This window comes from Alternaria arbusti (genome assembly GCF_024043155.1).
Source record: "Alternaria arbusti strain BMP 1465 chromosome Unknown scaffold_16, whole genome shotgun sequence".
Lineage (NCBI taxonomy): Eukaryota > Fungi > Ascomycota > Dothideomycetes > Pleosporales > Pleosporaceae > Alternaria > Alternaria arbusti.
Window position 1 is genome coordinate 9,566 of NW_026249956.1, and position 12,037 is coordinate 21,602.

Consider the following 12,037-nt stretch of genomic DNA (forward strand, 5'->3'; position numbering starts at 1 on the left):
AGGTGGCAGCGGAGATGGACACTCTGGAGGGGAACGGCCGCCGCGGTCCAACGACGTCCATAAGAGAGGATGCAATGAAAGGATATGTCAGCGAACAGCCGCAGGATGTGCGAAAGGTAAGTAAGGCAACGCCAGGCCCATGCCGAGTTCCCAACATGGGGATGGCGAGAGGCTCGATATCATGCCGCTTGGAGTCAATTGGTAGACACTCGCGATCGGACTCAGCATGACATGCCGTGTGAGGGCGCGAGTTCACGTTGTCGGAGGCTCGCTTGCGATTGGCTGGCTGGCTCGGAAGCCCAAAACGGCCCCATGTCGCTTTGGTGACTGACGGCACGCCTCGAGGTCGAAGTCGGCAGTGGCTTCGCGGGAGGACTTTTTGAGAGTCAGGGAGTCGGTGCCGTGGACCAGTGTGCTGGGATGGGACCGACGCTGAGACGAGAGGCGCTAACGGTAGCGGAGGCGCACGTGCATGGAGGTCCACGGGTGGCATTGCCCGCAGACAGACTACTGGACCTTGGCCGCCGTGACACAACACCATGGAGGACCCAGAGCCATCCTCTCCGGGTCTCGCGTCCTCCAGCCCTGCACTCCCACGGGCGCCTGCCCGCGCCGACACGACGCAGAAGACGCAGGCGACGCCAGACACTGCCCGCCAGACATCGACGCTGACGACGGCGGACCTCGCGCCCGGCACGGCAGCCACGGATCCCTCGCTGCCCAGATATCACGTCCGCGCCCCGTCGACGGCGCTGAAGCTCGACACGGACCTCGCCATCGCCTCGAACCCCAACTCGGCACGCTCCCTCGACCCCGCCAATCTGGAGCCCAGCGGGAGCGACGCGCTGCGGCAGTCGGCCACGGCGCCGATTGCCATCCAGGACAGCGGCTATCTGAGGACCGCCTGGTCGACTGCCAGTCTCGGCTCGCTGTCGCCCTCGTCCGCCATCTCGTCGCCAGCGCTGGCTGCGCTGGGCGACATCACCCCGCTTCCCTCGCCCCTGGTCATGGGCGACTCGCCCGGCCCATGGCAGCGCGCCGACCATCGTCCTCGCTCGCGCGGCATCTCGGCCGCCTCGCGCGACGACGCCTTCGCCATCTTCGCCAAGGGTACCCTGTCGCCCTCGCCCTCGCTCAAGAAGAAGGGCTACTCGGGCCTGAAGGCCGCTGCCATGGAGGCGGCCGCCGCAAACTCGCAGCAGAGGAACGAGGCTGCTCGCGAGCGCAACAGGAGCATCAGCGAGTACACCCCGGACTCAATGCACAACACCCGTCCTCGGCATGTCTCGGTCGTCGACACGGACCCCGCCATGCAGCAGCGCATGAACCGCGAGACATATCTGGCGACGCAGCGAGGCCTCGTCCCCGCCAATGTGCCAGCCGGCCTTCCCACCCCGCCCGCGAGCAACGCAAGCAACCGCAGTGTTACCGACACCGAGGAAGACGACGTGACCGAAGATGACAAGACTCAATATATAGTGGTGCGGTGTGGCCCTCAAAAGACGAAGAAGCTCTGGCGCCCTGTCCGCCAACTGGGGCAGGGCACCTTCAGTAAAGTCTACCTCGCAACCTGTGAGAAGACCAAAGCAAAGGACCCTCTCGATGAGAACGTTTTGGATCCACGGAAACTGGTCGCCATCAAGGTCGTCGAGCATGGCCCTGCCGGGGGTGCCGACGAAGAGCGCGTAGAACTAAGCCTCAAGCGAGAGGTCGAAATGCTCCGATCAGTATCGCACCCCTCTCTTGTCCATCTCCAAGCCTTCGATCACGATGACGCCCAAGCTCTTATTGTCCTTACCTACTGTCCCGGTGGTGATCTGTTTGATGTAGCCAGTGACCATCGCGACAAGCTGACTCTCGACATCGTCCATCGCGTCTTCGCCGAAATGGTCAGCGCTGTGCGTTATTTGCATACCCAACTTATTGTGCATCGCGACATCAAGCTAGAAAGTACTGCTTCCATTCTCTTTACCTTGCCACACTTCATCTGGTACGTTTCTTCGCTTCTACTCTGTACTAATGACATCCAGACGTCCTTCTCAATATTCCTGTGTCTACCGTGCCTCTACTCAAGAACCCACAGTGCCATCCGCATGCCATAGCGACACTCACGGATCTCGGCCTCTCACGACGCATCCCTACTCCTCCCGAGTCGCCTCTTTTGACAACACGATGCGGTAGTGAAGATTATGCTGCTCCGGAGATTCTCCTCGGTCAGCCATATGACGGCCGTTCAACTGATGCCTGGGCGCTCGGCGTCCTACTCTATGCTCTCATGGAAGGACGTTTGCCCTTTGATCCACCGCCAGGCAAGGCCGCGTCTCGTAGTAGAGCCGCTCACCGTATCGCCAGATGCGATTGGTCTTGGGTCAAATTCGGTGACGAAGACGGCGAGTGGGATGCGGAAAAGGGCAACGAGTGGGCTGGCGCTCGCGAGTGCGTCGAGGGTCTGCTGAAGAAGGCCTCACGTGGTCGCAAGAGCCTGGAGGACATTGAGAAGCTGGACTGGGTTCAGCAAGGCATTCAGGTCAAAGGCGGCTTGAGAATGAGACCGGAAGATGAGGTTGCTGAGATCGCTGCAGCTCAGATCTCGTCGAGGTGATCGCTAGTGAAGAGCGGAGATGCATGGGCTGCTGAACTCGAATGATAGGACGTCTACGTTTCGGGATATAGCCGAGCGGCTTTTCAGCATCTCGTTTGCTAACTCTGTCCTTCCAAAGATCAATGAGCATAGAAGCTCCGCCAAGAAAGATCCATCATCAAATTTCAGCGTCTCTGTGGCAAGCCTCCATGCGCAGCTCGCCCCGGGGCTATTACCTTTCCTTTCTTACGACTATTCACTCTCACATTCGTTGTTCTACTGATATCCCATACCTGGTTCGCTTCTTCGTCTGGTTACACTTTGCTTCATCGTCGTTCAATCGGCTATTCCCTTTGCCGGCGTGGCTCCGCCTCTGTATGTTATGCCCAAGTTGGGTTGAATCTCTTTTTCCAACTTCTTCCATTAGATGGCATTTGAAAATACAATCCGAAACTGACTTAAGATAGCGCTAGCAAGCATGCCTTTTCTGACTGTTTTGTCGAATATTGGATTGAGCTGGCTTGGATAGAAGATCAATATAGCGGTTCTTCGCCCTTGCCATGTGGTTCTGTCGTGACTAGTGTAGCTGGAAGTATTGGATGACTATACGCGCATCGAATCTCACACTGACATACTTTCTCCATCACGCATAGTTCACTCTCACATTGATGAGTTAATATCGCGACCTACACACAAATACTAACCAATGCATGGGAAAGAGGAGTAACTATATGATGTTGATTGGTATTGAAAATGAAAATGCGACGATCCCGGGGTGAGGGAACAGATTTTGAACGTAGTACTAGCGACGGACTTTAACCTGTCTAGATATTAATTACGTCATCTTCGGCAGCAAATGCGCTTCCCCTTTCAATGCTATTCAAGGGCGCATCTAAACAGCGGATCTCGATTTAGCATTTTGCTAGACTCATTTCAAAATACTTGTGTATGCATCTTGGTTAGCGGTGGTACCCTTTGAGGAGGTGTTCCAAGGTTCGTACGTGGCTACACCTGGCCACCTCACGATAGGACCTTCGGAAATTCAAACAGCGCGTCACAATCGGACAAGGCAAAATGGAAATGGATATTAAGATTAAAGCAGTATGGCGTCCGCTATCCGCCGGTGACATTGCCAGCCTCGTCCAAGTAGCTGATAAGATCCATCCCGACCTCCCTGAAAGCGACGAAGTCTTCGCAGAACGCGCCAGGTTATTCCCGCAAGGCTGCCAAGGTCTCTTTGACGAAAACGGTGAAATTTGCGGATATATCGTCTCGCATCCCATTCGCAAATGCGAGCCCCCAGCTCTCAACCAGCTTCTCGGCGAAATCAGGCCGGATGCGGATCAGTACTACATCCATGACCTGGCTATTCTGCCCGCATTCCGTAGATATGGGCTCGCGCATCAATGTCTTCACGAGATCTTGGAGATTGTTGCTAAGGGATATGCAACTACTGGTCTTGTTTCCGTCTATGGTACAGGAGACTTTTGGGGTCGATATGGTTTCAAGGCACCAGTAATCGATGAGGTATTGGAGGGGAAGGTTCAAGGTTATGGGAATGATGCGGTGTATCTTGAACGCAAGAACGAGTCGTAGACATTCGAGTGAAGAATGCATAGAGCGAGCTGTTTCAATCGGGATAGGAAGCAGCGTCTTTCAAAGCCGACAGAGAAAAAATCACACTATATTGCAACGGAATTCTTCAACTTGTATGCATCACCCTCTCCAGGCGACTAAGTTGCGTGTGCTGGCACGGATTTTGGCAGACGCCAGAACTCCACAACGCCGATACATTATTCTCGTGGATAGGGAATGGCATATCACCACGAAAGTGTTCTTTTCCAGTGGCTTAAATAACTCGATAACCTTATTCCTCGACTTGAAATGCTATCACAGACACTGCAGATCGACAGTGTTCAATCTCGCTCGTCCGTGCCAAGACCAGTTCGTAAAGTCTACCTGCAACTGTGTAATCTACATACGAGGTAATCAATGTGGTCTAATGTGGGGTATATTCTGGGGTATTTGTATTGAGTCAAAACGCGTGTCAGAACCCAGCGTTACTTTGCATGGGGGCACATGGAGGGTCAGTGTAGGTTGCTCCAGTTGTGCCCCCACGGAGGACGCTGAGGAGACTTGCCATAGGTCTGGAAGGGAGGGGAATCGCGAAACAGGCCGGCAAGCCATCAGGGACTGGAATTGTTAAGACGAGGGAGATCAAGAATGTGGCCTTGCCAATGCTCCCAGTCAATGGCCGAGAGCTGTAGGAAGATGGGCCGTGGAAATGAAGGTGGGATGTTTCGAGCCGCGAAACTGGAGAGACTCCAATTGCATGGAGAAATATGCGAGTGCTACGCATCAGGTGGTTGGGACGGGCTTGCTTTATTCATGGACATGGATCTGTAAAATAGCTACTGGAAGTGGTACTGATATGATAACGATGCGATATTCGGTAATGATCATCTCAGATTTTACAAAGCGTCTGCATTGCCTCTTTTGTGCTTTGCGACGTCTCTTTGACCACCTTGATGATGTCTTTGAATCTATTTATTGTTAGCCATCTAGTCCATAATAGATGACCCTTCGACACTGCAATTCCACTTACTCGGGTGTACTAGCGTCCCCAACGTATTCGTACATGAAGCTCTCACTAGTGGTCACCACGGCACCTTCATGGCGTAGCCTTGCCAAAGCGATCGGCACCTCTTCTTTATTACACGAGCTTACGCCATCAGCAATGACATAGACTTGGTGTCCGGCCCGGAGGAGATCGAGTGTGGTCTGAGTGACACAGATGTGGCTCTCGATGCCGACAATGATGCAGGAGAGTGGGCCAGAGGCGTTGAGCGAGTCTAGTGCTTGCTTGACTTCTGGTGTTCTACCATGAGTCAGCAAGTAGTATTGACGCACAGATCCCTTGTGCTGTGGCTTACACCATCGAAAACAATGTCTTGTCAAGATGACAGACTGTATTGATGCCATCAGGCTGATCCAGCTTCAGCTCCGGACATGTCTCGCCCAATCGCGCTACGGAGGCGGAAGGACTACGTCAGTACATGTCTCACATACGGTTCGTACAGCCGTAACCTACCTTTGTTCTGGGTAGTCGCGAAGACTGGAATGTTCAGTAATTTGCCTGAAAGGGTTGGTCAGCAGTAAGCACGCGGGGCGGAAAGTATAATGAAAGGTTTTGGTGAGCCTGCCTGAGAGCTTCAGGCTGACGCTCAGCGGGTGGCAAGCCTAGAGGGTGGTGTTGGTGTCTTATTGGAGTTGGGACACGGTGTTGGACAAAAAATGTGGAGCATACTCGCTTTCAGCAACTTTTGTGCCGTGGAGACGACTTTGGGAAACTCATAAATGGCTGGACGAAACTTCTCTTGAAGATCGCAGATGCTGTAATGATATTAGAAGGGAATTGTCACGGCTGTGGTCTGCATACAAGAGGGCGGGGTTCGCTATGGTCCATCAGCTATTGTCGCACAAGATGTCGCTAAGCAGCCTACCAATGCGTCGCTGAGCCATGGCTGAAGAAAATGATCGAAGAGAAGGTCCACGAGCGGCGAACAATACAGATGGTCGTGGGCGGAGAAATGCCATAGTCGATGCGCCTCATGCGGAGATGCCTCGGCTGGAGGGAATGACATAGTCGCTTCCCCATCGGTGCAACGCGCCTGCCGTAGCCAAAAGGCCCCTTGCGCTTGCGCCTGCGTAGCCGTGGACATGATGGGCACGGCCGTCACGTGATGAGCCGAAAGTCGGCATCTGAAACAGAGTCCGCCCGTAGCCAGTTGGGTGCGTATTTTGGAGCCCCAATTTACCGCGTCGAAACAAGTCGACAAACGCGAGAATGCCCGTCTTCTGACATCAAGACTCTGGCGGGTGGCTATACTTGGAACCGGAGGCGCGGGTACCTTGGTCATTACGAAATGCCGCCGTTGGTGCTGTCCCTGCGTCTGCTCCGGCGGTGATATACCGGTCAGATGCAGATGGGACGAGACCAGAAATACACGGTGACACAGGGTTGGTGAACAATGTCCGAGGCAGAGGACATAGCGGGCGGTCTGACTGCGATGCAGCAAGCCCCTACAATCTCACGAGTAGGCGTCATGTCCTATGACACGGGCTGCACGAGACAGGAGACGCCCATGCTGCAGCTTAACAGGAGTTCTACAGGAAGCTGTCATGTAGCGTAGAAGCACGGCGGAGTGGCCCGTTGAACACTACCGTCTCCGCACGGCCAGCCAGCACGGCCAGGGCTGATGACGGCTGACGGTATGGCGTGGATTGTGCTTTTTCCCTTGTCCAGTGCTCTGGGCGCGGGGAAGGCCAGCGCCGCGTTGGTGATGGCGGTGGTGGTGGGAGTGCAAGGTGGTGGTGTAGGCCAGAAAGACATCGGGCAGCCCCCCGCCATGGAGCAGCAGAGGATAGATTACATGGCGTGTTGTATGTGTATGGGCCATGGAGAAGGCGCCCCTGTCGCCGTCACACGTCCCAAAGCGCATTAGAGGCAGCCCTGTGCGTTCATCCCTCGTTAGGACCTAGGTGTGGCCCAAATGCCCATGCCCATGCCTATGCCTATGCCCATGCATGCCGCTGCACTGCACACAACCTCACAGACTGTCGACCTCGTCCTCTGCACCGCTCCGCCCGCCGTCTGCAGTGCCTCGATTCCCGTCTGCGTCTGCATCCCGCCATTGTTTAGCGCTGACCGGCGGAACCACAGTCGACGCCGGATCCCTAGCACCTTCGCAGCGACGAGTGCGGACCAGGCTCTCACGGCAGGGGTTCACGCACCACCCTCTCACGACGCCGAATTCCGAGTACGCCCTCACCGCGGGCTCCTTCGCTCCAGCCCTCTGCCTTCACTTGCTCTGGAAGCATCTCTCTCTGCTCCCGCCCACGGCCCTAGCCCCCGAGCCGCCGCAGCCCCTCCGCGAGCACCGCCATTGCCATAGCCAGTGAGCGCCCACTAAAGTTTATGAGCGACCGCCGCCACAACAACCCACAATATCTCTACCTCCAACATCCCCAGCTCATTCATTCCGACCCTCGCCGGACCAAACCCTCCTCGCCCGCCCTCGCTGCCCCCGCCTACTCTCCCCTACCGCTCCCTCGACACCCACTGCACCCGCACATCCACTACGCCCACGTGCCGCCCCAGCTGCTGCTGCACCCCTTCCTGCAGCTCGCGCGTATCGACGAAGTGTATCCATCCGCCTCGCACACGCCCTTCCCCGCCGTAATTGTGTCTCCCCACTCGCTGAGCCCGCCGCCCCAGCGGGACTCAGGCCGCACCCTCTCCAAGAAGCCTCCCGTCAAGACGGCCCAGGCGCACAACAATACCACAGATGGGAATAAGGCTACACAGCGTAGCGTGCCCACCAGCGCGCCCACGATGACATCAAACCGTCTGCCAAATATGTCGAGCAAACGGGAAGAGGCGGGCGCCCAGACGCGCGCCCAGCGCCCGTCCATCGTCTCGCAGCACTCCAACTCCGTCCCCTCGACGCCCCTGCAGGTCGCCCGCAAATACACAACGCGCTCACGCTCCCCGTCGCCAAACGGCGGACTGGGCAGCCATTCGCCACGCTCCGTCTCGTCCGAAGCAAACGGCACCATGCCCACGCTGAGACCCGCGCGCCCATTCAAGTGCAGATTCGAGACCAACGTCGGTATGCTGGGCCGGAGACGCATGCCCTACCAATCAGACGAGATACTCGAAAGAACCAAAGAGGAGCCCAAGAAGAGTCTGGATCCCCACGAGGATGACAAGTTGAGCGGAGACATGCGAGAGCTATACGACCGGTTAGAGCCGAAACAGGAAGACACCCACATCCGAGAACGCTTCATAAAGAAGATGCAGGGCATACTCGAAACCGAGTTCCCAGGCACCAAGATCATGGTCCACGTCTTTGGCTCCTCTGGCAACATGTTGTGGACTTCCGAAAGCGATGGTATGTTCCAACCCGCATCAAAAGGCCCGCACTAACATGGACAGTCGACATTTGCATTCAAACGCCCATGAAAAGGCTCGAAGAAATGCACCCCCTGGCTGAGGCCTTGGACAAACGTACGTTGCCACCATGATTCAGCTTGACTTAGACTAATCTCCCTAGACGGCATGGAACGTGTGGTATGCATACCAGCAGCCAAAGTGCGGATTGTAAAAGTTTGGGACCCTGAGCTGCAAATCTCCTGCGACATCAATGTGAACAACGTCGCCGCAATCGAGAATACGCGCATGATCAAGACATACATCCAGCTGGACGATCGTGTTCGGCCGCTCGCTATGATAATCAAGCACTGGACAAAGCGCCGGATCCTCAACGATGCTGGTCAGTCTGCCGCATACCCGTCTCCTCCTAATCTAACATCGCTCAGGCATTGGTGGCACAATTAGCTCGTATACATGGATATGCTTGATCCTCAATTTCCTCCAGACCCGGGACCCACCGGTCCTCCCTACCCTGCATGACCTTCCCGATCGAGCGTTAGACGAGACAACCGGCCAGCCTTCATTATCGAGTTTCGCCGACGACGTCGACAGATTGAGAGGCTACGGAGATGACAATAAGGAAAGCTTGGGCCAGTTGCTATTCCATTTCTTCCGTCTCTATGGTCACGAAATCGACTATGAGAAAGAAACGATATCAGTACGTCAAGGCAAACGGATACCGAGAGAGGAGAAGGGGTGGCATCCTGGCGGTGGCCAGAAGGAAGGTGTCAATCGCCTCTGTGTAGAGGAGCCTTTCAATACCGATCGAAACCTTGGAAATTCCGCGGACGATTATGCATGGCGGGGCATACACCTGGAGCTCCGCCGCGCTTTCGACCTCCTTGCAGATGGCCAGCAGCTTGACAAAGCTTGCGAGCAATTTGAGTATCCGCCAGAAGAGAAGTCTAACGCGATCTTCAAGAAGCCGCAATCCCAGAAAGCCATCATTACCTCCAGCGTTCCGAACCGGAACGGACGAGGTGGCCCGAATTCGAGAGGAGGTAGAGGCGGCTTCAATCTAAAAGGCCAGCATGGAGGCAGTAGACGATCTTCCGGCAGCTCCAACTACGGTCAGGGCCGACCACCGTTTCTGCATAGTCCACCTATTCCAGCGAGCGCTGGTCCAGAATACTTCAGCTTTCCCCGAGGAATTCATGACCAGCTACATGACCAGCTGTATCAACAGTACCAGATGTTGGAAATGCAATCGAACTCTCTACGTGCTCAGCTTGCTGCTCAGCAACACGCTCAGCAAGCACATCAAGTGCGAGCCGCGCAGATGCACGCTCACGCCGTTGCCCAAGCACAAGCGCAGGGCAGAGCGTCTAACAGCACAAACGGATCGCCGCAGAAGTCGCCCTATGTGAATGGTCGACAAAGTCCTCGTTTGGCTGAGCGTGGGATACCGCCAAGCGCTCTTCCTCAGGGCTTCCTATACCATTATCCTGGCTTTTTTACTGCTCCCCAATCGGATCCCACTGGCTCCCAAGATGGGTCTCGAACCAATCCTTCTTCGCCATCTTTGAGCAACAGCATACCTGGTGTACACCGAGGAGTGCATCGCGCTTCGAATGCGAGCGAAACAAGTTCCCTTCGTTCGCATTCGCAGCCTCCTCGCAGTGCGGGACAACAGCCTATCATCGTGGGATATCCACCCGTACCCCAACTCGTTGATTCTGGAAGCTTTGCTGGCTATCCTATCGCACGATCTTCGCAGGATCTCTTGAGGCCGCAGATGACGTCGGATATTCCCACAAAACCAAATCTATCACAGCCGGAGTCGATTCCATCTTCCGATACCAGTTCGCCTAAGGAATATGTTGGCTATTATGTTGAGCCACAAGTACGCCCGCGACAAGAGTATTCTGTCCCATTGATTCCGTCATTTAGCGAACTGGCTCAGCGTCGCCGACGCGTATCGCCAGAGATCACGCAGCCGCTCCTGAACACTGCGTTACGTCGAGTGACACGGTCTCCTTCTCCGCTCGGACATATGCGAAGCTACTCTACTGGCGTGAGTCAGCCGAATGAGGTGACCACTCCTGAGCCGCGGAAATCACGTATCGACTCCGTCCGTCCACCTGTCGACAACGGTCCAGTCATCGTCAATGGCTCATTTCCAAGCCAGCCTCGTCACAGGAGCGACACGGTCGAAACTGTACCACCGGATATGCCATCTCAAGCTTCACTTGGGCTCTACGCGAATGACCAGGCCATACATCAGATCCAGCAACTCCAAGCACGTCAGCAACTGGTTCTCCAAGAGATGGAGAGACAAAAAGCAGTGCAAAACATGGGGCCTCCCATTGTTAATGGCTCCATGAATGGCAACCCACCGATGGAGACAAATGGCTTGACCCTCCCTGGCGAAGGCCAGCCATCATTTCCCCCGTTTAGTGAAGGCTGGATGAATTATGAGACCACAAATGGCCATCAAAGCGACCGTAGCGATGACATCTCACCAACTCGCACTGTTCCTCATCAGTGGGGTACCCCGACTTACACTAACGGTCTGCCTCCCCTGGAAACTTCAAACGCGCAGCGAGCACACCCTCAAGAGATCAAATCTGCAACCATACCACTGCTGTCTCCCGTATTTGAGACGCGTACGCCTTCCCCTACCGCCAATAGGTCGCCTGAGTCGAGCAAGCTTGTCAATGGTAACAACGGTCACAAGTCGCAGGCGAAGTCAAACAATCAGCAACATCGGCGTGCGTCGCTCACAGGTGCACCAAATGGTAACACCAAGGAGAACCGCAACGGGCAGCAGCAGAAGAGCATTTCAAGCAACGAGAGGATGAACAAGTCGAACGCAGCGGGGAACAGTCCCAACTCTTGGCAACAACAGCAACCCCGTAAGAAGGGAAAGAACAAGAAGCCAAGGGCGTCGGACCAGAAGGCATCGGGGGAGCCACTGCCCGTCAATGCTGCGGATCGCAAGGGTGGCTAGATGTTTGCATTTGCCATTGATGCGGAATTACCCATATTGCTATCCGATGGCTACCCACCATGTGCTTTTGGATAGTTGGAATACATCACAAAATTGTGCTTGAATATCGAGCAACGCAGGATCCGCTTGTAAGCCATATTGTGGGTTGGCAGAGCAGGCCAAGCTTTACGATGCCACCACGAGCATGCAAAAGGCGAGACGCCATAGGAACAAAAAGGAAAAAAAAACGCAGGAAAACACCCGTCGGTCGTTTTACTCACCGAAAACATGTCGCTGACTTTCCTGTCATAATCAGCGGCACGAACCACGCGCTCGCGCAAAGCGCTCTGTGCTTCTTCCCATTTGCTCGGCGTTATTGCTCTTGCTACGCGCGACACATGCATGTTATCGCATCACCTTGGAGTTCTGTTTTCTTTGTACCTGTTTTCTTTGTTCCTTCAACGGCGCGGCGGTGTTCTCGGTTCAAACGGAATATCTCGGTACGCCACCAAAGCGTTGTTTTGTTCCCCTC

General features: G+C 55.2%; 4 protein-coding genes across 4 annotated transcripts; 3 read left to right on the forward strand and 1 right to left on the reverse strand.

Annotated features, from left to right (window-relative positions):
- Positions 1–539: 539 nt before the first annotated feature.
- J4E86_009119 (uncharacterized protein) lies at positions 540–2,602 on the forward strand (the record flags this gene model as incomplete). Its single annotated transcript, XM_051449626.1, has 2 exons — positions 540–1,950; positions 2,031–2,602. 2 exons carry the CDS (start codon positions 540–542, stop codon positions 2,600–2,602), a joined length of 1,983 nt encoding a protein of 660 aa, XP_051298963.1.
- Positions 2,603–3,684: 1,082 nt separating this feature from the next.
- J4E86_009120 (uncharacterized protein) lies at positions 3,685–4,177 on the forward strand (the record flags this gene model as incomplete). Its single annotated transcript, XM_051449627.1, has 2 exons — positions 3,685–3,704; positions 3,790–4,177. 2 exons carry the CDS (start codon positions 3,685–3,687, stop codon positions 4,175–4,177), a joined length of 408 nt encoding a protein of 135 aa, XP_051298964.1.
- An 868-nt stretch (positions 4,178–5,045) lies between these two features.
- Positions 5,046–6,103, reverse strand: J4E86_009121 (uncharacterized protein; the record flags this gene model as incomplete). Its single annotated transcript, XM_051449628.1, has 6 exons — positions 5,046–5,124; positions 5,187–5,459; positions 5,651–5,717; positions 5,889–5,974; positions 6,021–6,036; positions 6,085–6,103. The coding sequence occupies 6 exons, from the start codon at positions 6,101–6,103 to the stop codon at positions 5,046–5,048; spliced, it is 540 nt and encodes a 179-aa protein (XP_051298965.1).
- Positions 6,104–7,559: 1,456 nt separating this feature from the next.
- On the forward strand, positions 7,560–11,526 carry J4E86_009122 (uncharacterized protein; the record flags this gene model as incomplete). The annotated part of the gene is made up of 4 exons (XM_051449629.1): positions 7,560–8,535; positions 8,580–8,651; positions 8,698–8,916; positions 8,963–11,526. The coding sequence occupies 4 exons, from the start codon at positions 7,560–7,562 to the stop codon at positions 11,524–11,526; spliced, it is 3,831 nt and encodes a 1,276-aa protein (XP_051298966.1).
- Positions 11,527–12,037: the final 511 nt, after the last annotated feature.